Below are 25640 nucleotides of genomic sequence, written 5' to 3' on the forward strand. Positions count from 1 at the left end.
GGCTGATGATGATACAAGCTCACTGGTCTCTTTTACGCTTTAGTGTTCAGTAAAACATCCAAAGACATTTGCTAAAATACAGAGGATGATTTGGGCTTTAGAGGGGATGGAATAATAGAATCTCTTAATGAGCCAGCATCTTAAAGAGCCACAACAAAGTAGCCTCTAAAATAAAACTTGTTTGTATTTCAATATAATATTTATATAGTAACTGTGTGTGTGTGTGTAGTGGAAAGAGATGTTGGGCTGGAAAAAAATTGGGTCTTGTGTGAATGAAGTATTTTCAGAATTGGTTCTTCTATACAGAAAACAAAATCCCCACCCCAGAACACTATGTGAAGTCCATTAAACCTCCCAGAAGCAGCTGTTTTTCAGTCCCTCTTCAAATGAATGCAAACCCTTTCTAAAACATATCTTTTCACAAATTCCATAAAGCAGGGCACTTAATTCTCATTCCTTTTTAAATTTATGTGTTGATGTTTTTTTAGTCTGTCTTCTGTGTATGCTTTAGGAAGAGCAATATAGGAGTTCCATACATCATCTTCAATTTCTTCTTAACTTAATTTAATGTGCTTTCTATTAGTAATAATCCAAACAATTAAAATGTTGTAAATTTAGGATCAAGGATCAGTTGACCATTGGAAGCAGTAATATATGTTAATGTTCATTTTCAAAAACAACTAATTTTGTCATATAAGAATAAAATGCAGGCTTGTAATTGATAGAGAAATTGGGAGAGGGAGTGGCGTTTGGTTGTTACACAGCTTCATTCAACAGAATAAAACTAATGTACTCCAGATTTATGATGGTGTAATTAAGGACATGTTTTGGCATTGTGCCTTTTAATGCATTTCTATCTCCATTACAGTCAGTATTTTCCAGGTTTTCTTAAAATTTTAAGAATAGTAACTTTATTTTATCTTTTGGGTTTCCAAGTATGTAATCTGTTAGTGTCTCGACCTGTGGCTCGTTTCTTTGTACCTCTTCTCTACTCTCTGGATATAGTTTTTCATAAAGAAGAGCTTAGTCTGTACAAACTTGCTCCCTTAAATAGCCAATACATAAATACTGTTTGTGATAGTTTAAATCAGTCTGGTGGCTGCTACTCCTTAGAAGTCAAACTAATACAACAGTGGTATTTAACATATTAGAAATTGACCTCAGATAGCACCATGATTTTCCAGATGGATCATAATGTGCTTCCTTTCATTCATACAGCTGTGGAAACATGAAACTTGTTTGGCAAGAGAGTTACAAATACCTCTGTATCCACTGCAGTTGATGGAAACCCTCAGGCTTTGGGGGAAGAAACCACCTTTGAGAAGGGAATTAGGAATAAAGTTTCCCTATACACAGGTTAATAAATAACTGCTTATTGCAGAGTATCTTGCGTCCTCCTCTGAAGCATATGGTATTGGTAATCTCAGACTGTTGGTCTAACCTAGTATGGCAATTTGTGTTCCTAAATCAGGAAAACTGGGGATTTCTCCAACTTTGGCCTAACAGCTCCACTGTCCTGCAGTGTCCTGTCTTCTCTATGGGCAGTTTCCAAGTGCTTCTTTTCTCCCTACCACTTCTCATATTACTTAAAAATCTCAGATACCAGGTCCAGATCACATGTAATAATTATATAACTTTTTTTCTGATTCAGCATGGCAGAAGCATGAAGGAATAAGGGATGGGAGTTTGAGAGAACACCTTTGGCCTTCCCTCTTGGTGCAAATATGAATGGTTATACACACAGCTGAGACCGAGGCAGAGTGTTAAAAATGTTGGTTTCTGGTGTGTTGCAGCTGTCTTATGGCAGACCATTAGCAGAAATGTAGCAGTTTTCTATTAATGTGGTCTGTAGTGTGTAGATGGAGCTAAGACACATTGTCACATTATTATGCATCTGTTTCAGCAGTGAGAGCAAAGATGCTGCATTTAAAAATAATAATTTTTTAAAAAGTAGTACTTTTTCATGCCTTTCAGTAAATTAGGAACCTACTTTGGAAATCCTGAATGACCTAGCCTACTTCAGTTGTACCAGGACCTTTTTAAAATATTTTCTTAGTGGTTTTCTATATAGTTTACATGGTGGTTTTAAAATAAATAAATCAGCCTTTCAGTATTCTTTGCAAGAAGTTTGCATCAATGAGAATGTAGAAGTCTCATGGATGAAACCCTGTTCATGGAAGCACCCGCAAATTACTTGCTTATAGCACTCAGATTTTGCAGATAGTGTTGAATTTGTGAGGTGGCAGACTACATTGTAAGAATTTAACACATTAAGTATTTGTCATTTTTACTTTTTTTTTCTCATAGTACTACTTGACCAAATACGAACACTTTAAAATTAGCTTTATTTGTAGACTACCATCATGGGTGATATGCCTAACTCACTGGTTCACATGCCATAGTAGGGTGGTACATGGGTTGGTTTATCAGAATAAGGATCCATTAAAATTACATTTAAAAAAAATATTAAGGTAATTTGAGTTTTAGACATGGTACTACGCTGGGTCTTAAAGTTTAGAACCTTTGGTCTAATAGAAACAATTTCAAGATGAAATAAGCAACAAATAGGTTTTCTGTTTAACCACAATTAACATATTTTTTTCTTCATTCCGCTTGGCTATATTTACAAATGGTTTGAGTAGGAGAAATAGTTTATAGCAAGATATAAAGACGAAGTGTTTATTGCTTTAAAGAATTTTGGTCTGGAAGTCTGCAGTCATGAAATAGTTAGTTATTTTTCTGCACTTCATTGATAGGTCAAATCTTAAAGATGAGCATAAATTATTTTAGCATATTCAAGTATCACTCTTAGCAACGGCTCATACAGTGTCTTCAGCTTGAGTTTTTAAAATATTACTTGCGGAAGTAAATTTAGACTAATTTTTTAAAAATGAAGGGAATTAGACCATTACTCAATACAATTTCAAGTGTTGTCTTCACTTTGGGGGATTACTATTGGCTTTGATTCAAGACATTTTTTTAAATAATTGGAGTTTGATTATAAATTGTACAGAAAGGTTTCATAAGTTTTCCTGAAAGTGTTCTCATCTTGCATGTTTCTGTAGCTGTTGCAATACAGTGCATGGCTTTGATATTCTCCATCAGTGTAACCAATTATATTCTTTTTGTGCAGGAATATGAAGAAAAAACTGGACGAGCTCACAAGCCACTCTCTCCTAAACAGAATGTGAGGAAAAATCTTGACTTTGAACCCCTCTCCACCACAGCGCTTATTCTAGAAGACAGGCCAGCGTAAGTTTGGCATAGTACCATAGTAGAGCCTCTTAAACTTAGGATGGCAAAACCTTTGTCACTGTGCATATTTTATGACTATAAATTGTTTAAGCAGATCAGCTTTAAAAAAAAAAACAATCTTCCAAACTACTGTATAAATGAGTGGCATATTTCTAAGGGAAATTAATAAAATCTACTTTATTGTAAGTTTCAACCTTTTTTGTATAAAAGAAAATGAATGAATTACTGTCTGACACTGGTGGCAGTGGCAGTAATTTTTTTCAATTTGCTTACAAACATGAATGGCTAAGTAGTTTATCTTTAAGGTAACCCAAGAACAAAAAATTAACAAAGCACTTGCTGAAAAATCTGAGGGTAGCAAGGGTACCTGGCACAGAAGATGTCCAATCCTCAAATAATGAAGCAGCGTACCAGAGAGTGCTCTGTGGTGGGTTCAGTGTGTGAGCTGTAGCTCACGAAAGCTTATGCTCAAATAAATTGGTTAGTCTCTAAGGTGCCACAAGTACTCCTTTTCTTTTTGCGAATATAGACTAACACGGCTGTTACTCTGAAACCAGTATGAAGGATGTCAGGCCCTTGATACGTTGGCTTATCCTTCTCTTATTTTACACAAGTATTCTTATACAACCAAACCCATATCAGACTTCTTGGAAAAAACTGTATTGTGGTTTCTCTTATTTCTACATATGGTTTTTTGGAGAATTTATGCTGAACGTCTGGCTTTACTGCATGCAGAAACAGATAAAAGAAAACTAAATCACCGTGGCAGGCTGAATTTTAAATAGTCTATTTAAAGTAGCTGTGTGTGCAGTTTAAAGATAAGAGCATATGAAAACCAAACCTGATGTAGAATAATACATTAAATATTTTTCACAAGTGCATTTCCACTGTTTAATGACAGTGAAAATAGCTCATATCAAATTGTCTACTAATATATCATGTTAGTTACTTAGCTTATAAAGCTGTCTAGCTGTGGTTGTGCTAAAGCACGTAGTCTTTTGCTTGCACATACAGAACGGTGGTCAAGTCTTGTATTAAGTGCTAGGTATATGTGTTCAATTGTAAAGTAAGTTACATGTTGTTAAAGTGGCCACTCCTATATAGTGTTGGGGCAGGACTGTTCATTGGATGAAAACAAACTGATACTCATCCCTCCAGATTCCTGATAGAGAGCTATCAACCTAGACAGGGCTTCCAGATCCACTCTTCTGGCCGTTGCATTCTCACCATCAGCAAGTATGGCCCAGGGACCAATGATACCCATTGTGGGGTCTGCCTCCATACCCTGACAGCCCAGCCCATCATCCTTTTTGGGCCCCTCGCTCCATATTTCTGGGCACCTGAATAGGAGGACCCTATTTTCCACACCCAGCAGTGATTACCACCAGATGGAGAACTGCAGTCCCCACAGGAGCAGTGGATGGAGGATTGGCCAGAACTGCTGGTGCTACCAGAGCCACCAGTGTCACTCTCTTCATCCTGTCCCAGTGAGGCAGTATTATCAGCCTTTCCCTCACCCCCAGATAATTTTAAACAGTACCAGGCCCTTCTTGGGAGAATTAGACTCTCTCCAGATTCCACTGAAAGAGGTCTAGGATGCAGCCCACACACTCCTGGACATCCTCTAGGCTATGGTTCCTTCTGAAGTGGCATCCCCAATTAATGAGGCCATCATGGAACCTGCCAGAGTGAACTGGCACATTGCTGTCACCTGTGCCCAGATGCCAAAGAGGGCTGAGAAATGCCTCTTTATTCTTCCCAAGGGAGCGGAATTCCTGTTTTAAGACCTTAATTCCAATTCCCAAGTGGTTATAGAAAGAACTCAACTACACCAGCCCAAATACACTACAGCCAAAGGACTTGACCTCTTTGGAAGGAAGATGGTTTTTTCAGCTAGCTTAGCATTCTGAATGGCAAATTACCATGGTTTTGTTGTTCAGTTGTGACTTTTTGAATTACAACAAGCTGTCAGTGTTAGAGAACAAACACTCTCAGGATTGCAGGCTTCGGTTCTGGTTATCCTGGATGAGGGAAAACTAGTTACAGGATCTTTCCTCCAGGCATCCCTTGACAGTGTCACACTCCAATGACTACCTCAGTAGTCATGAGATGGACTTTGTGCCTGTAGGCCTTCAGGTTCTCCAGAGGGATCCAAATCACCATGGAGAAATTTTCCTTTGAGGATAGCAAGCGCTTTAGTGACAAAACTAACGAATTGCTGGATACCCTCAAAGACGCTTGAGCTACCTACTGCTCTCTGGATGTTTATACTTTGCCACCCTGAAGCAAATATTTCAGGCCATTTCCATCTCAACATCAATCACTGCCTTCATCCTTCCTTGCTTCAACAAAGGACATATGAACCCCCCATGAAATTAGAGGATGCAGTGAGATAGGCACTTTGCCACCTCTTCAAAAGTCATTTTTGATGTCCCAGCTGAGGGTCGACACTCCACAATGCCTGCTACCACACCCTGCGGTGACTACATGGCCCATTTTCTTCCAATGTGGTGCACTATTACAATGAACAAATGGGTCCTGGATGTTGTATTAAATGGCTACCATTCTCCCTATTCTCTGACCTCTGTCTTTAGGGACCTCTCCCATAAGAGGATCCTCAAACAGGAGGTTGACTTCCTCCTTCAATTGGGGACAAAAGAGCCCGTACCACTCCCTCATGTAGGAAAGAACTTTTTCTCAAGGAACTTTAAATTGGCCTTTAATACCCTCCCTCTATTCATGTGACTGGTTTATGGCCTTGATTTGAAAGATGCATACAGTGGAGTTGCATCTTACGCGGGGGTTAAGTTCTGAAGTCTGTGCGTAAGGCGAAAATCGCGTATAGTCAAAATTACCCTGGAAAATCCCTTAAATTGCCCATAATGTACAGTATACTGTACATGGTTTTGTGTATACAATCCTGTATAGTAGAATATATAATGTAATGTACAGTATATAATAGAGTACATATGCAAAATATAATTTTACAATACTGTATTTTTAATTACGGGGGTAATCATAGGGGGGTCATCAGGGCTTGATGTCGATCTAGGAGACAGGTGATGGAGAGCTTGGGTGATGGAGAGCGAGTCACAGACGAAGTGGTTGGCTCTGGTTCAGCTCGAGAAGTTGATTGCATAGGCTCATCTGCTGCTGATTGTGTTTTTCCTTGAAAAACATGGTGATAGACAACTGTCGCTGTTGTCTCTTGAGCTGCTCAAGCATTTCTTGATACGGTCTCAAATAGTCCGTAATACTATGTGACTTTTCAGGCTTCGTTACATAGAGGGATCATATTCAGAAATTAAATCATTCAAGTGTTTCGCTGCTTGGAACACTTCAACAAATTTATGAAGATTCCAACTTGCTGGCTCTTCCTGTTTGTCGTCGTCATCTCTGTAGACCATTTTATTAGTTCCTCTAACTCTTCGTTAGTCAATGTTTCTCTATGACCCTCAATTAATTCTTCAATTTCTTCCTCTAGGATGTTGATGAAGCCATCACCACCCACTTGCCTGGCCACCTGACCAATGCGTTTCACTTCTTTGTCAATGGTCGGGAAACCCTTAAAATCATTCACATTCTTTCCGTAGGTTTCGCCAACATGCATTGGCTGTTTCAGGCTTGATTGGCGCCATTGCCTATTTAATATAAGTGATGAAATCGGCAAAGTTGAAGGACTTCCAACGCTCCATCACATTAAGATTGGGATCAGCATCCATGAGAACGTAAGTCTCGTGTATGTGGCCTTGAAACAGCGAATCGCGCCTCGGTCAAGAGGATGGAGGTGGTATTGGGGGCAAGAGAGACTACTTCAATGTCATTATGCGCAAACCGGAGTGCCGCAGGGTGGCCAGGAGCATTGTCTATGATCAGCAACACTTTAAAGTCAAGTCCTTTCTCTTCGAGATACCGCTTGACTTGTGGAACCAATCCAGAAATAATGCTGCCATCACCCAAGCCTTTTTATTTGATTGCTAGAACACAGGCAGGATATTTTTGTTCTTGCCTTTTAGGGCACGGGAATTTGCAGCCCTGTAGAGCAAGCCCAGCCGCATGGCCACAAAACAACAGTCACACAGTCTTTAGCTGCTTTGAAGCCAGGGGCTTGTCTTTCTGATTCTGGAATGTAAGTGCGGTTGGGCGTTTTTTCCAGAAGAGCCCAGTCTCGTCGCGTTAAAAACTTGTTCCAGAAAATAGCCCTTTTCTTCTATGATTTTCTTTAATTGTTCGGGGCAGGCTTTTGCTGCCTCTTCACTGGCAGATGCAGCTTCACCAGTAGTCTGCACGTTTTTGAGGTTGAAGCAGTTCCTAAAAGCATTAAGCCAACCTTGGCTGGCTTTGAATTCCTTCTCATCAGAAGGCTGTCCCTCTTCGGCGGGAGGTTTGAACAGCACGTAGAGGCTAAGAGCCTTTTCTTGCAATGTGTTGCCAATGATAGGCACACGTTTACAGTTCATGTCTTCCAGCCATAAGTTTAACGCCTTTTCAGTCTTCACTAAAGTCTTATCACGCACCTGGCTTGTCACCTTAGCAGTTATTGGAGCACTTGATGCCATTGTTTGACGAATTTCTCTCTCTCAAATCTTGATAGTATGGATGCTAGATTCATTGCGGCTATGTTTACGCGCCACGTTGGAGACCGACATACCGTCTCTCAGTAAGTCCAACACAGCTGGTTTTTCCTCCCACGTTGGAACAGATCACTGTTTCTTCGGTTGAGCACCAGATGAAGTAGTTGGCTTGCATTTGGGGCCATGTTGTATGAAAAATATGTATCTTTAAACACTAGAATCAAACTCAGCGCTGCGAGATGCTCACACTATGAGGGGCATGCTGGAACTGAGACCGAGGGAACAGCTGATTCGCATCTTCCATCTCACACTCACTCCAGGGCATACGCTCATTAAGTGGAATGGTGGGTGGAATTGCCCGCACTATTTACAGGTATCTTGTTGGGTTTTTTTGTTTTTTGGGGGGTGTTTGGTTTTTTTTGCCAAGCGTGAATAGTTGAATTTGCATAAGTTGCGCGCATGATGCGACTCACCTGTATTTTCATTTGGGTATTCTCCCTGCTCTCAGAAGTTTTCTGCTCTTCACAGTGGGCCAAGAGCACTTTCAATGCAAGGTGCTCCTCTTCAGCTTCTTGATGGCCCCAAGGGTGTTCATGAAAGTTCTTGCAGTGGTGGCCATGTATCTTTGTAGACAAGGAAGACTGATATTTCCTGGGTGATTGGCTGCTCATGGATCAGTCATGCCAATAGGTACAAGCAACAACCATCACTGCACTCCCAACTATTGTGTTTATTAGGACTCATTAGACGAGTTCATGTTGACACGCACACAAACCACAGATTAATTGGGGTGGAATTCAGTCACAGGAAGGGCCTATTTACCTCACAACTGATTCCTCACCATGAGGGATTTCATCAACCAGCTTCACCTAAGCATTCACTTCTTCAGCCCGATTCTGCCTCATTCTTCTAGGCCACATGGCTCTGTGTACCTGTGTCACTCCATTTGCATGACTGCACCTAAAGTGTCTTCAAATCTGGTTATCGACAACCTGTGTCCCAAACAGGGTCTCTGTGGACCAAGTGTCTTCCTCAAGCTGATGTTGCTCATTTGATGGGAAAATCACCATGTAGTATGTGTTGGGCCCTCTTTCTTTCTGCAGAACTTACAAAGACACTCATCATGGATACCTCCTTGCTAGGATGCAGAGTACATCTCGATGACCAGACAGCCCAAGGCTCCTGTTCCCCACAGGAATCCAGACTACATATCAACCTGTTCAAGCTTTGAGCAGTTTAGGAATGGCATGCAGGCTTTGTACACATCATTCAGTCCATACACATTTAGACAACCGCTCATCTATTTTATATAAACAAGAAGGGAAGAGCAAGATTCTTCTCCCTTCTCTCCCTCTCCCCCTCCCCCCACCCCAAAAAGTAAAATAAAGTAGTCCACCTCTGGAATTCGTGCATCAGGCACAGAATCATACTCTCAGGAGTACACATCCCAGAGGTGATGAATTCCCTGGCAGACAGCCTCATCAGGCATTTACACATGGACCAGGTATGGGAATGCCACCCATCAATAGCACAGCACATCTTCCAACAATGGTGGTGTGTGGGGGTGATCATGTTTTGGGATCTCTCAACACAGCATAACAAAGTGTCTGGTTTACTACTCCCCAGGCATCCAGGCCTCAGCTCCAGAGGCGATGCCTTCCTGGTGCAGTGGTGAGAACCACTGGTGTATGATTTTCCTGCCATAACTCTACTTCCTTGCTAATCAGGTGGAGGGCTACACAAGTTTTAATCATCCTACCAATACAAGTTACTGAAGGGTGTCATAAGGACATTCCCCCCTCCAGCTGTGAAACCCGTCCTAATCTGAGTCTGAACCTTGTCTTCTCTGGTCTCATGAGGCCACCTTTCGAACCTTTGGCCTTCTATTCCCCCCTTGTACCTTTCTTTGAAAGTTGCCTTGTTGACAGCAGTTGCCTTTGCTAGAAGAGTTGGAGAGCTTGGGGGCCCTTGTGGTGGACCTGTCTTGTGGAAAAACTGTATATAAGGACAAGATTTCTTTGCAGCTACATACCAGAGTTCATACCTGAAGTGGCCTTCTGAGTTCCACTTTATCCAGACTGTTCACCTTCTAGGGGGTTTTATGCTAAGTTTCACCACAACATGGAGGAGACAAGACTCCATTCTTTGGACATGCATAGTGTTATGCTTATACAAAGCACACGAGATCTCTCTTTATAGGGGAAAAGGCAACACGCCGCATTTATTGAGAATACAGCAGTTAGCGTATGCTTTTCGGTGAGTCTCACGCTCACACAGTCCCGCCAATCGATGTTTATAGTTACTAGTCCAGAGTCTGAATCAACCTAGTGGCCAGCCAGATTGGTTGCAGAGGAGAGCCGGGCTCTGTCGTTTGCTATCCGATGCTTCTGGAGTTGTTGGCAAGACGAACCCAAAGCCCCATGGCAAAACACCCTGTTTTTATAGTCCTTTTTCTCCATTGAAGCCTATGGATTTTGCTGTATCAGTTTATGACCGGTTACTCCTCAGTGGGTGTTATCTTTTGATGGCCCAAAACACCTCCGGGAGGGTCATCCTGTCTGGTTTTGATTTAATCAATTATCTTGTGTATTAAATTTGCCAGCCTTCACCTCAGGGTCATCAATCTGCCCTTCCTCAACCGTGGATGCATGTTGATGGTTCTCTAACATCTTCAGTCTCTTCACTCCTCCTCCCTTGGCCATCTGGCTTCAGAAATGGCCTTCACACCTTATCTTTCCCTGATGCATACATTCCTCATTCACACAAACAGTTCTTTGCAGAGACCTTCAAAAGGTAACAAATAGCAGTGTTTTATATTGAACAAGAAAGGCATCATAAATTAGACCTTAGTAAATCTTATAACTATCCTTTCCCATATTGGGGCCTGGGCCTCCGAAATTCCTCTAATCTAATTAACATAGACCCAGACAAAATCCTGTTTGTTACTTACAAGGCATGAAAAGAAAATGGCTAATACTAGTATCCACTATCCTATTCATTTATTCTAATACCTTAATTCTTACTATGAAATATACAATATATATAGCCAAAACATAATCAATTATATAACACAGTACCCATGGTACTGCAGTAGGGCTCCAGCCTTCTACCTGCACAGAACAGCACCTTTTCAGAAGTCCCCAAGGGTGTTTGTGGCTATTGCTGAAAAAATGAAGGGGAAAGTATTTTTCCCCCAAAGACTCCTTGAAAGGATTTTCTCCTGCATAGTCCTTTGCTATGATCATATGAAAGCCCCTTCCCCTCAAATTGTCAGGGCCCATTCTATGAGAGCCCCAGTGGCTTCAACAGCCTCCTTACAGGGAATCACTGTGTCGGAAATATACAGAACAGGTACTTGGGGATCGATATGCACCTTCACCAGGAATTATGCTCTGGTCCAAGCTGTGTCTGTGGACATCTCCTTTGGTTCAGCGATCCTCCTCATTATGGTACTGTTACCTGGGGTTCCCTAAACCCAGAACTCTTGATAATTTTACTCTCTCTCTGCAAGGCGGTGTTAAGAAATAAATCAATGGAGTCCCAGCACCTCTATCTGCTAGATGATTGGCATAAATCACACCAAGTCAAGTGCTTTCACTTAAAGCCTTTACTTATTGGTCTCCTGCACTCTCACAGGAATGCCTTCACTCAAAGCTTCTGCTTCATTTAGTCTCAAGCACATACAAATACAATAAGTTATAGAGCACCCCGAAACAATAGTTACCTATGGTCTGGAGGGGTCTCAAATGGTCAAATGACAAGGTTCAAGTGGTCAGCTGTCTGCCTGTCACTGGGGATTCCAGGCCATATTCAGATAGTCAAATCCAAATTCCTCAGACCTGTCTACCCCCTTTGTGTTAGTAACTGCTACAATTACATCAACATGTCTATCAAAGCAAAACAATTAAGCAAGCATTTTAAAGCTGTTAGTTATACAGATGTGTTTTTTGCAGAGTCTGCAGTTCATGAGTCCCGACACACACAAACCAGAAGTCAAATATAGAGAGACTTTCTGTTTTTCAGATGCTTACCCCAGCGTATCAGGAAGGGCATAGAGTTAGGTTCACTCCTTGTGATTGCTGCCCCCCTTTCTCCTAACTTTGCCTTAGTTATGCTAAGTTCCTACAAAGGCCTTACAGGTGCTTTTGGCAAAAAGCAAAATAATTTATATTCCAGTTCTGGCAGTCACCTAGACATTCTGTTGTGTTGCTGGTGTTTTCCCTGACAGAACACCATACGTCCTTGCTTCCTCTTCCTCAAAGAGCACAGCCTGGGGGTCATCTGTATTCCACTTTCAAAGGCCTACTTCAGGGAGTGGGGAAGTTGAAGAGAAACTCTTAAAAAATGTAAACTATCTGTTAATGTTTTCTTTGGATCCCTCTACTTTTAACACCCTCAGAAGGCACAACCCTTAATCATGGCACAAGTTGTATGGCTAATACCTGAGGCATAGGTTAAGTGAGAAGATCCTCATCCAAAAAATTTAAATGGGATTATTTGGTGATTCACTGAACCCTGTGTACTCCTTATCTTCCCTGTTTTCACTTTCAACCATTATGCAACTTACAGAGCTACAGCATCACCTGTAAGAAACCAAGGCATTAAGAAGACAGAAAGTGACTTATGTAGAATAACCTGTTACCTTTGTAGTTTCATATATGTGCTTAATGATACATGGTTGCATGAAAACTCATCTTACCCATTCCTATAACAACCTTAATTCTTAGCCACAAGACACATACTCATGAATGCTTTTAGTTTATACATCACAAATATAATAATTATGGAATTAATGACTTAGATGTTCAAACATATCTATGTTGTGTATGTTGAGAGTAGATAGCTGTCTTCTGTGTAAGAGTTGTTAAAGGAATGTGTAAGGTGAATTAGAGAGAAGATGAGTGAGGTAATACTGTCACATGTCAGTGTTAACTAAATGTATAAACTGTAAAGGATAATAGAATACATACAAATGTATTAGTCACTTCCTTAATACTTAGATAATGCTGTAGTTGTATATTTTGTATAATGGTTGTTAATTACTTCAGCAGCATTAACTCTTAAGTTAATAAAGATCTTTGTATGACAACGTGCTTGTGTGGTGAGAATATAATCCAGGCTTTTAGTATTTAGACGAACACCAAATTGTTGGCCTAGGGTTCAGTGATTAGCCAAGTGGTGTGGAACAGAGGACCCTTGCCACTGGAGGAGTGAGGACAGGAGTTAGGGACAGAGTTTTGAAATAGGGAGGAAGATCTCTGAGAGCAGAGGGAGAGAGCTGGAATTGGGAAATGTGACTGCACAGGTAAAGAACGGGGTGTGGGTCGAGTCTGTGTACTGAGGGTGTGACAGGAAGGAATAAGGTGGGTAGAATGAAAATTTTGCATCCTTGACAAGTAGCTATAGAAAATACTCTGATTCAGTATAGCAGCCTTAAACATGTAAACCGGATAAGCATCAGTATATTCTGTTGGCTTACGAAAATTATTCAGTGTGTTCATTGAAACAAGTGCTCAAATTACAAAACAAAAGGAAATTACTCAGCATTTTTTCTGTGTAGAAGAATGATTATATGCTGTCAGTGTTGTTTCCTTATCTTTTTGTTGTCATTTGTGGAAAAATCTCCCCCAAAAACTGACAAGTAGCAGTGTTATGCTTCCTCCTTACTTTGCCCAGAGATTTTAAAGTTGTGCATGCTAAACTAAAATATTTCATTTTTAATCAAGGAACCTCCCTGCAAAACCAGCAGAAGAAGCACAGAAACATAGACAACAGTACGAAGAAATGGTGGTGCAAGCAAAAAAAAGAGGTGATGGATTTACTCTTACATCAGGAAGTGTAACGGGATGTTAAACCTAAAAATATACTTGCCTCAATAGGTGCCCTTTAATATGATGAACAGATTCAGTGCTGCCCCTTATAGAAAGCCCAATCCAGGAAAATGGGCAAAGGTGGTTTTAAATCATCTTTACGCTTCTCAGGTTCTGGGTCTGTTTGTGGGCTGGTGAGCACATGACATAAATTAAAGTAGCCTATAAGCTGCTCTAATTTACAGCGGCCTTAACTGCGCTGCCAGTGGCCTGTTCCACAGTACAGCATCTCCAAATGGTGGTGGAGATTACCATTAGGCCAGTGGCTGCAGGGGTCACTGTTTATAGCCTCTGCTGAGCTGGGGGAATTATCCACCAGCCAGTTGTGGTGCTTTTGCAGCCCCTCAGTCTAGAGGAATCCAGACACCTTTCCCCAGATGGTCTGTTTCTCAAAAAAGAAGCTAAAATCCTCCAGAGAAGAGCTAAAGTTGTGTGACCGTTACTAATCCATGATTCCACAAACCCACTGAAAAATCATTGGCCAAAGTATTTAATTGCTTTCTAATACTGAACTCTATTGAAATGCATCCCTCAGGTGGGATATTTTAAATGGGATCTTATTGGATGAGCACAGGGTTCTTTGTCAGTACATGTCAGAAAAAACATCCCATGGCTTAAATACTCTGAGGGGAATCTTTACAAAAACACTGCACTTTTTTGAGTTTGTATTGCAATCTCTGTCCTCTTCACTGACATAGGTATATGTGCCCCAGGCTCTGCTAGTGGTTTTCCTTATCTGCAGTTATTTGGTAGTGGAAATACCTCAGCCTCTCCCTAGCTGTGCTGTGAACTCCAGGTGGACCTGGCACTGCGAATAGTAGATTCACCCTGCCATGCAGACTCCAGGTCTGACTGCTTCCCTGCACTGGGAAATGGTGATGGGCAGACAGAGTATGGTAACAAGGGGTAGCCTGAGACTGGGTCTTCTGAGTATTTGTTCATGTCCAAGTCCTTGGAGATAATGTCCAGCCTGCTGGACAGCATGCCTAGGACCCCATGTAGTGATGCGAACCAAGGATTGGATTGGTGCCTGCTCTGAATCCTCTACTGAAAGTGTTTACTGTAGGGGTTTTGAGTGTCTTTTGCCAAGCAGTAAATGTAATCTTCCCTTTCGTGTCAGTGCTGATCATGCAGCACCATATCACTATATCCATTTCACAGGCACCAATCCCAGGGAGTGCTTCCTCTCTCCTTTCTCTGCTTGTACTGTAGGCAGTTCTTGCCCCTTGAGCACAAGTACGCCATCCAGGTTATGCTTATTGGACAAGCACTCCTACACTGTGTATAGGGCTAAAGAAATGCATGTTCATCTCCAGCTAAAGATTGAGGCTCACCTTCATTTCTCTATACAGCTATTCCAACTCCATTTCTTCTCTGCAGCCCTGGTAATATATTACTTCGGGGGGGGGGGGTTCTTTACCAAATATTAAAAATTCTGCACACAATATTTTAAAATTCTACAAAATTCTGCATATTTTATTTGTCAAACACAATATAATCATGCCAGTTTCAATTATTTTGGTAATTTTATTTCAAAATACCTGTCAGCAAGTATGTCTGTAACAATACAGATGACAAAAAAAGATTCAAAAATATTTTTTGACACACAGATTCCTTAATAGATATGTTCATACACAACATTGAATAATCCATTTAAACGACAATGCAGAAACTTATTTCTCACATCCCTTAGAAGCAGTGCAAAGGCTTGGGGGGTCAGGGGTAATGGAGGACCTGAGGGACAAGGAAGTAGTTTCTGGGAAAGAGCCTGGGTGTAAACTTGGAGGGTTGTCAGGTGTGGGTGGGAGAAGTGTGGAACAGGTTTTTTTAACGGCAGGGGAGGGAGTGTTGCGGAGCCTCTCCCATGTAGACCCTGGCTGACCCCTAGTCTCCCCCATTCAGTCAGGCACATCTGTCCTGTCCCCGTGTGGCCCTGCACCCCAACTCAGCCATCGCTGTCCACATGTGTCCTTGCACTCCCCCACCCCTGGGGGCCCTACACACCCACTCCCATTCAGCCCCTGACTCAGTGCGGTCACCCCACTACCTCCTGTGCCTCCACCCCAGTCTGACCCATTCTGTCCATCGCCCCCCATATTCTGTGCCTCCTCATTTGGCCCTGCGAGTAAGGTGCTGTGAGGAATGCAGCCTCTCCTCCTCCCTCTCTGTGGTTGGCTGAACTGGCTGCCCTCTCTTCTGGCATCACAGCAGCCCTTAGTGGATGAAACATGTAACTACAGCACCTTCCTGGCACAACGTTTTCTGTGGGGCAGAAGGGTATCTATGGGGAGTCATCAATTCTGCATGTGTACAGTGGTGCAGAATTCCTTCAGGAGTAATACGTTGTTCTTTAAAGTGACTTACTATTCATTAATCACATCTGTTCTGTGAGACCTGAAATAGTACAATGTGTAAGAAATAGGGCTGTCAATTAATCGCAGTTAACTCATGCGATTAACTAAAAAAAATTTATTCGCAATTAATTGCAGTTTTAATCGCACTGTTGAACAATAGAATACCAATTGACATGTATTAAATATTTTTGGATGTTTTTCTACATTTTCAAATATATTTCAATTACAACACAGAATACCAAGTGTGCAGTGCTCACTTTATATTTTATTACAAATATTTTCATTGTAAAAATGATAAAAGAAATAGTATTTTTCAATTCACCTCATACAAGTACTGCAGTGAAATCTCTATCATGGAAGTGCAATGTACAAATGTAGATTTTTTGTTTGTTTTTTGATACAATAACTGCATTCAAAAACAAAACCATATAAAACTTTGAGCCTGCAAGTCCACTCAATCCTACTTCTTGTTCAGCCAATCACTAAGAAAAATGTTTGTTTACATTTACGGGAGATAATGCTGTGCAATTCTTATTTACAGTGTCACCTGAAAGTGAGAACAGGTGTTCGCATGGCACTTTTGCAGCTGACATTGCAAGGTATTTATATGCCAGATCTGCGAAACATTTGTATGCCTCTTCATGCTTCTGCCACCATTCCAGAGGACATGCTTCCATCCTGACTACGCTTATTTTAAAAAAAAAAAAAAATGCATTCGTTAAATTTATGACTAAACTCATTTGGGGAGAATTGAATGTTTCCTGCTGTCTTACCCAAATTCTGCCATATATTTCATGTTATAGCAGTCTCGGATGATGACCCAGCACATATTGTTCGTTTTAAGACAACTTTCATTGCAGATTTGACAAAATGTGAAGAATGTACCAATGTGAAATTTCTAAAGATAGCTATAGTACTCGACCCAGTATTTAAGTATCTGAAGTGCCTTCCAAAATCTGAGAGGGACGAAGTGTGGAGCGTGCTTTCAGAAGTCTTAAAAGAGTAGCACTCCGATGTAGAAACTACAGAACCACCAAAAGGGAAAATCAACCTTCTGCTGTTGGTATCTGACTCAGATATCGAAAATGAACATACATCGGTCCACACTGCTTTGGATCATTCTCTAGCAGAACCAGTCATCAGCATGGACGCATGTCCTCTGGAATGGTGGTTGAAGCATGAAGGGACATATGAATCTTTAGTGCATCTGGCAAGTAAATATCTTGCGACGCCAGCTATAACAGTGCTATGCGAACGCCCGTTCCCACACTGGGCTGAAATTGTAAACAAGAAGTGGGCAGGATTATCTCCTGCAAATGTAAACAAACTTGTTTGTCTGAGCAATTGGCTGTACAAGAAGTAGGACTGAGTGGACTTTCTAGGCTCTAAAGTTTAACGTTTTGTTATTGAATGCAGGTTTTTTTGGTACATCATTCTACATTTGTAAGATCAACTTTCATGATAGAGATTGCACTATAGTACTTGTATTAGGTGAACTGAAAAATACTATTGTTTTTTACAATGCCAATATTTGAAATAAAAAATGTAATCTGAGCACTGTACACTTTGTATTAAAATCAATATCTGAAAATGTAGAAACACCCAAAAATATTTAAATGGTTTTCTATTATTTAACAGCACAATTAAGATTAATTTTTTTATTGCGCAATTAATCAAGATTAATTTTTTATCATCGCTGGACAGCCCTAGTAAGAAAACAATGATATTGGGGGAAGATAAAAACTTACTATTTTCCTGTTTAATAGGAAAGTATAATATGAGTATAGATAGGCTCACAAAATAATTATTGCAAAATAAACATTGCAAGACAGTAGATACCGTCCTGAGGTTCCTACTCAGGCAGAGCTCCCACTGTACTTAACCAAACAAAAAAACCTTTGAACTACTCAAGGTTGTGTATCAGTTTCACAAAGGACAACTCCCAATTGTTTCCCATGTAGCAATCGTGTCCTTTTGTTACCTTTATATAAAGGAAAGATGGAGCCTGTTCCCCAAGCACTTTAGTCTATTAAAAGTTTCAATCCAATAATAGTTTTGTGTGCATAAAAAATGAAGGATCAGGATGCATCTGGAAAAATGTGTATTACAGTATGTGGAAAGTGTTACATGAACAAGAGCACTAGGTCTTAATTTTTGTAAGTGAAGTAAATTTTAGTGCTCCTCAAAGATGCTAGAGTGGCAGTCTTACAGACTGACAGTTTCTAGTTAACCATGGAATAAGTTTAGGATAGGATGCAGCAATGGAAAGATTTGTGTGCTCCCCTAGCAATAGGCCTAAATTATATTCTTGGAGGACCACCTGTAGGAATGAGAGAGTAATCAAATATTCTTACTTGTACAGTCCTTGCCTCTGAGATTGCTAGGAAAGGTGGGTTACTCTGTGTGTGTGTGTGTGTGTGTGTGTGTGTGTGTGTGTGTGAGTGATCTGGATACCCATCTACCAGGAACTAGATTGAGTTCATCAGTTTGATCCACAGAGGCTACCAGATGATAGCTTTCAGTTGCTACCCAACTTGGTTAGATTTGAACTGGTCACTGAGAGTGAAAGACTCCATATCCCATAAATTCTCTCGTGTTTCATCTAGTCCATCCAAGATCATCCTTGTGTGTAGTTCAGTTGTGAACTGTGTTCACATTTGACATTGCTGATTACTGATGGCATATAGAAAATTGTAGTGTGTCTAGGATGTTCTTTAGCATTGCTTGAGCAGGTGAATGTGATTTCAGGCATATAATAAGTTGAATTTTTATGGCTGTGAAGCCCTTAATGTCTCTTACCTTTTGTATTATCTTTATTGACTTTCTTTTTTCAGAGCTTAAAGAAGCCCAGAGGAGAAAGAAACTACTGGAAGAACGATGTAGACTGGAAGAAAGCATTGGCAATGCAGTTTTAATTTGGAACAATGAAATCTTGCCCAACTGGGAAACTATGTAAGACACAGTATGTTTTACATTGTGCTTAATGGTAACTTTCTATATCCTGATATATAGTAAAGGATTAGTCAAGATTACTTTATTTTTAGAGGTTCCAGAAGCTAGTGTGTATATCAGTCAAAGGTGACTTGCAAAAGGAATTGGCGTGTTTAAGGAAGACATTCAGGTGGTTCTGCCAATGATGATGGAATTTTGTTAATTCCGTTTCCTTATTACCTTTAATAGAGTCTCAGAAATTAGACAATCAGACTGAACATAGTATATTATACACATAGTTATTACATAGAGCCATGTAGCCCTCTGTTTCCTGACTACAAAAACAACAAGGAGTCCTTGACTATACAGCCATATAATTTAAACTGGTTTGAGCATGTTAATTTATGGTCTCCCTTGCACGTGGAATAAAACCCATGTTTCAGAGATGTGCTTCATCACAATGGCCACTTCTCTGTAACTGCTGTTAATGAAAAGTAGTGAGTTTCTGAATCTTGCTTTAGTTCTTGGTGTGGGAGTTTAATTTGTGTCCATTTCTAATAACCTTTTCAGCATGTGGTATACAGCAATGATGTTCAAAAATAATCTAAGATCAGGGAGTGGTTGGTGTCTGGGACCTCTGTTAGAAAGCTACTAGAAAAAATAACACTTACAGCCATCTATTTGTCAGGACTTGATTCTCCATGACTGCTTGGGCTTTTGATTTATGTACTCCCAGATGTGTCTGTAGATTTAAGCACAGGTATGACATTACTAATCCTCTTAATTTACATTGGGATACACCATGTATGCCAAACCAAGTGGTTGGAAAAAAAGAAATAGGGAAAACCATAGTTTAAAAAAAACAAAACAAAAAAAAAACCCAAACCCCTCTTTTCACAGCTAACACTTTTTAAAAGACATAGTGCAGGCAGTTAGCATGCCTAAAAACATCAGTGTGTTGCCTACTGTAACATTCGGCTGTTCACGTTTTTTAAGGGTTTTATTTGTTTCATTTCTGCTTATTTGACTTAGACAGTGATTCCTGAATGGAACTTTTACTCCTGGGGGAATTCTGTGGCAAAAAAATTAAAAATTCTATACACAATGTTTTAAAATTCTACAAAATTCTGCATATTTTATTTGTCAAAATAACACAATATAATTATGCCAGTTTCAATTATTTGGTAATTTATTTCAAAATGCCTGTCAGTGAGTATGTCTGTAACAATACAGAGGACAAAAAAGATTCAGGACATGTTTTTTTGACAAATAGATTCCTTATTAGGCATATTAATACAGAATTTTGAATAATAATTCATTTGAACGACAATACAGAAACTTATTTCCCACATCCCTTAAACAGTGCAAAGGCTTGGGAAGTCAGGGGTAATGGAGGAGCTGAGGGAGAAGGAAGTAGTTTCTGGGGAAAGCGCCTGCATGTCAACTTAGAGGGTTGCTGGGTGTGGGTGGGAGAAGTATGGAACAGGGTTGGGGGGGGAGAAGGCACGGGAGGAAGGGGAATGGAGGGATTGTTAGTGAGTTGGGGAACCTTCCCCATGCAGAGCCTGCCTGACCCCCTAGCCTCTCCCAATCAGTCAGGCACATCTTTCCCTGACTCCATGTTGCCCTGCACCCCATTCCCATTCATCCCCAGCCCAGTCTGTCCCCTCCACTAGCCTTTCTGAATCGTGGTCTCTGTGACCACCCATAGCAAGCCCATGTGCCCCATTCTGTCTTTCTCCCACCTCTCCTCCCCCCATGCCTCCTAACCTGGCCCAGTGGGCAGGGTGCTGTGAGAAAAGCTGCCAGCTGCTATTGCCAGTGAGCTGGCTGCTCTGGTGTCACTGTAGCCTTTGGTGGGCAAAATGCGTAACTGTAGCACCTCTCCAGCAAAATGTATTTTCTGCAGAGGAAAAAAAAGTCTGCTAGGGACATGAATTCTGCATGTGCACAGTGGTGCAGAATTCCCCCACAAGTCAACTTTGCATGATCATACCATAATGATCAAATGTGATATAAATAAAAGATTAAAAAGCAAATAAAAGATTAAAAACATCCTGGCCAGCTGTGTATTGGAATGTGTCGGGTACTTGATGAAGGAATTTCTAGAGAACAGAAAGAAGAAATTAAAAACCAATTAAAAATTTAAATCTCTATTTTAATAGTTGAAAGAGTCCTAATTTTACTTTATTAGTTGTCCCTAAAACTCTTTTCGACTGACATTTGTAAAAGAAAGTAGTCAATCCCACAAACAAGGGCCTTGAAAGCTTACCATTTCTAGTTTATACAAAAGCATAACACAGACTTTCGGTTAGTGCCTTTCTTGTTGATTTACTGATCCTTAGAAATGTGAAAAATAGAATATTGTGGTCAAAATAAATCCACTTGATTCAGTGGTTAATACAGCAGTATGGTAGGTGGATATGTTTTCATGGCTTTGCCTTCCCCTTAAACACACTTACCACTGGTGTTCAAATGCTTTCACAATCTTCCTCACAGCAGCCTTAGAATTATTGGCCATCAATTTAATATGGTTTAGAACTGTTTCACTGAAATGTTTTTGACTCTTGCTGTCTCCATCTCCAAATTTGCTACTTCACGTGCTGCAGCCATGTACCGTGCTTTCTGCTCCCAGAGAGTACACACAGCTTAACGGTTGGAAAATTTTCATCTCATGGGCAGGGTTTTGAATGGGGGAGAATATAATCTTTTATCACTGGAATGGAAATATATTTTATACTGCAGACCTGGGTTTGTCCAGTCTCTAGTTCATGCAATGGAAAGTTTTTTTTCTTTCCCTTCTCCTAATCCTCCCTCCACTCTCCCTGCTTGCGCACTTTCTCTCTCTGTCTCTCTCACGTTGGCCCATACAGAGTGGCAGATTTCTAGCAGTCTTGGTTGCAGGGTTCCAGTCGAAAGCCTTCAGTTTGAGGAAGAAGGTAATGTTAAAACAAAGTTCGAAGTCTAGATAGTACAAAAGCATGAATGAGTGCTGCACAATCCCTGTTTGATTTCTCAGGCGGCCCATAGCAAGCTGACATACACCTGGGCCTGAATCCTCCAATGCAGTAACAACACCTTCTACTACCTATAGTTCAGTAGAACACATTTTATTTTAAACAGGTGCTGCTCCCGTAAAGTTCGAGAATTGTGGTGGCAAGGTATTCCTCCAAGCGTGAGAGGCAAAGTCTGGAGCTTGGCAATCAGCAATGAGTTAAATATCACCCATGGTGAGATTGACATGTATTCTGTCTGCATATTGAGACACTCAGATAAATCATGCTTTAGCAGAGAGACTTCCATTTAGTTAGAATGTGTTAGAATTTGGGGGAATGATGAAGTCATAATCAGTTGTACTTTGCTTTCGTTTAAGGATACCATGTGTTTTTGCTCCACGCTGCGTATGGTCGTCTTATTCCGTATGGGGTGTTTAATTTTGGGGGTGTTCTAGGGATTTTTTTTCCACTGCTCAGTCTGAGTCATAGTTCTGGAATATTGCTGCGCATTGCTTTGATAAGTAAAGATGTTCAGAGTTAACAACCCCATTTCAGAGTCAATAAAAAATAAGATATTTCATATGATTACTGTTAATTATGTAGTGCCTGTGGGTGTGCACATACTGGTTTTATTCTGAAGTGAGACACTTGGTCTGTGAGTGAAGGAGAGACTAACTTGGAACAAAACCTGCTGTGGAATTAGTCCTCCTTCCCACATGTTCATTAATGATGATCTCAGTAATACATTAGTCTGTTTCCTTGATTTTGTACTATGTTATTCTTTCAGTCCTTTTATTTTTAACCATTCCAAAATGACAACAAAAGGGAAATGCTGTGGATTTGCCGATACTCTTGTGGTTTCCTTCTACTGCATATGCTTTTTCTGTGGCTGTTCAGTGTACCTCAGAAATTGCTATAGGATGGAACTGGAAGAATGTGTGTGCTAGTTGTCACAGTTCTGGGTGGAATTTTGAGTGCCAGAGGTCTGTTACCCAAACAGATGCTAAGAAATATTTATATAATCTGTTCCACCCAGACAGTTACTTCTGCTCACTGCATCTAAATTATATCCTGATGAAACAAATCTTCCAGCACCCTAGCTTACCTAAAATTCAATTAGTTTTTTACTTTATGGATACTTACTTTGTTTGTTTGTTATGGGGGGCAGGGGTTGTTAGCATGCTGACGTAATCAGTAATTGAAGATGGATTTTAAAAAGTACTTGTTTTTCAGAACTCTATGATATTTGCTTGGCTCGTGCCAAAGAGAGGTGGCGATCACTTAGCATAGGAGTCTCTGAAGGAGAATGTGAAGGTATATGTTTTATTTGGCAAAATATTATTCCGTATTGTGTGATAACTTCCTCTTCATTACAAAATGAAGAGGTGGTGGTTTTAAAATCATTCCTAAATGTTAAACTAAAATAATATAGTTTAAAAAAGCTGGAAGAAATATTATCACAGTAGGTGTGGGATATGTGGTTGGTAAAGGGGTATTAAAAACACTTCTGCAGGAAGGTAAAAAATGAAGTGTTAATCTCTTGCATGCGGTAGTTTACTGCATTATTTTCCTCTTCAACGTATCTTTAAATTCAGTTGTATATAATTTTTAAAAACTGTTTTTTGCAAAACTTTCCTTTACCAATAGCTTAAAGATTTTTGGATGAATGGTTTATATAAATATTTTAAGCTTGCTGTTTGTGTTGTAATACCTTAAGATGTGTTGCTTTCTCTTCCTCTAGTTCAGGAGATCTAAATTCTTTGAAACTTTAGTAGTAGCAAATTGCTTTCTTAATAGCTCAGTGTAACATTGAGTTCCCATGAGAGAGCTGCAAGCCTATTGTTACAGACTCAGCTTGTTGAGATTTTTCCAGTTGGTTGGGTGTGGAGAGAAGAGATGAGAAAAAAAAATCTGGGTGCTTGAAATAAGATACTTTAATCTGCGAGGACGACCACCTCTCTGAGTGATGATGAGCAGAACCATGAATGCATTATACAAGGGCATTTCCCAAGGAAGTCCTGTTCTACTAAAACATCTTATTTAGGCTATAGGGATGGTATCTAATATAGTTGGGGGTTTTTAGCTTCTTTGACTATTCATTGTCCAGAGTTTATATCAACATGTGGTTAGAGTAAGTGCTAGGTAGCAGCAACTTGTACGTTGCCTTCTCTTCAAAAACCCAAGCAGGTAGAGTTGATGATACTTAGCAGGACAGACAAAACATGAATAGATAGGAATGTTTGGACACTGTGGGGGGAAAAGTTCATGTTGTAGGTGCATGTTTTCTTTGATTAAAATTCATTTAAGAAGTTGCTGGGGAAATGTTACAATTCTGCATCATCTGTAAATGTAAATGCAATGCCAAATTAAATGTGCAAAATACCAAATTTACTCGGTGTATGAGACATGGGATCACTTTAGTTATGTCTTTTGCAGAAAATTTACATAGGTGCCTTCCAAAAAACCTTTAGCTAGAAGTTAGAGGTGTAGGGCAGAAGCTGTCAGTCTCTATATTTCAGTTACCCTTATGCAAAACCAATCTTTTTCAGAGCGGTTACTTGCTCTGCAGGCCCTCGGCATCCTAGGGTATGGTACACGGGTTTGTGTATGCCCCCTGACTTGGCAGTAGTGCCTTCTTCTCTCTGATATCACTGCATTCAGACTTATTCAGGAATAACCTGCACTATGGGATGGCTTCAAGCCTGTGTGTGTATATTAAAAGGTATTAAACACAAAATTGTATTTTGATTTCTGCAGATGCTGGATTTTCTGCAGCAGACAGGGAAGCAAGTCTGGAATTAATAAAACTGGATATTTCTAGAACGTTTCCCAATCTCTGTATTTTTCAGCAAGTAAGCGATTTAATTTTTAATCACACAATATTTTTCAGTGTACACTTAAGTAGTAAAAACAAATTTTTGAAAAATCTGCACTGAAATACAGTAACTCCTCACTTAAAGTCATCCCGGTTAACGTCGTTTCATTGTTACATTGCTGATCAATTAGGGAACAGGCTCCTTTAAAGTTGTGCAGTGCTCCCTTCTAATGTCGTTTGGCAGCCGCCTGCTTTGTCCACTGCTTGCAGGAAGAGCAGCCCATTAGAGCTAGCTGGTGGGGGCTTGGAACCAGAGGCAGCTCCCCGTTCCCCTAAGTTCCCTGTGCAGCAGGTGCCCAGCAGGCTATCAATTGTCAACAGTTCAGCTGTCCCTCCCCTGACTGCCATGTGTTGCTCCTGCCCTCTGCCTGGGAGCCTCCTACTTGCTGTGCGGGGGGGCGGCGTTAATGTCAGGGTGTCCCCCTCCCCAGCTCCTGCACCCCGCTTACCCCATCTTCCATAGTGCGGAGGGGACATAACAGGGTTCAGGACCGAGGGAGCTTCCCTGGCAGCAGCTTCTGTCTCAACTTGCTGATCTATTTAAAAAGGCAGTAAACTTAGGGTGGGGTCAACATACTTAAAGGGGCCTTGTGCAGCTCGCGCGCGCTCTCTCTCTCACTCACACTGTGTTTCTGTCTGCTATGCTGTCTCCCCTCCCTCCATTTGTGGTGCCTTGTAGAGTGTGAGGCTACATTAACAGCAATGGGTTAACCCCTGAGGGCTCAGCTGATTGCTAGTTCATCATTTAGCAGTAGGGCATTCCCTGGGAAATATCCCACTCTCTG

The 25640-nt window shown here is 40.6% G+C and overlaps 1 protein-coding gene across 4 annotated transcripts in view; it reads left to right on the top strand.

The window, feature by feature from the left end:
- Positions 1-25640, top strand: part of TBC1D14 (TBC1 domain family member 14) — a 112053-nt gene that overhangs the window by 60673 nt on the left and 25740 nt on the right. For all 4 annotated transcript variants that reach the window (XM_084626514.1, XM_084626516.1, XM_084626515.1 and 1 more), the window contains 6 exons: positions 3134-3252; positions 13556-13638; positions 18888-19005; positions 22108-22214; positions 23214-23294; positions 24738-24832. In XM_084626514.1, the coding sequence (XP_084482640.1) occupies positions 3134-3252; positions 13556-13638; positions 18888-19005; positions 22108-22214; positions 23214-23294; positions 24738-24832 (603 nt within the window). The remainder of the gene's footprint in view (positions 1-3133; positions 3253-13555; positions 13639-18887; positions 19006-22107; positions 22215-23213; positions 23295-24737; positions 24833-25640) is intronic.

The sequence above is a fragment of the Lepidochelys olivacea genome (assembly GCF_965140295.1).
Source record: "Lepidochelys olivacea isolate rLepOli2 genome assembly, chromosome: 4".
NCBI lineage: Eukaryota > Metazoa > Chordata > Testudines > Cheloniidae > Lepidochelys > Lepidochelys olivacea.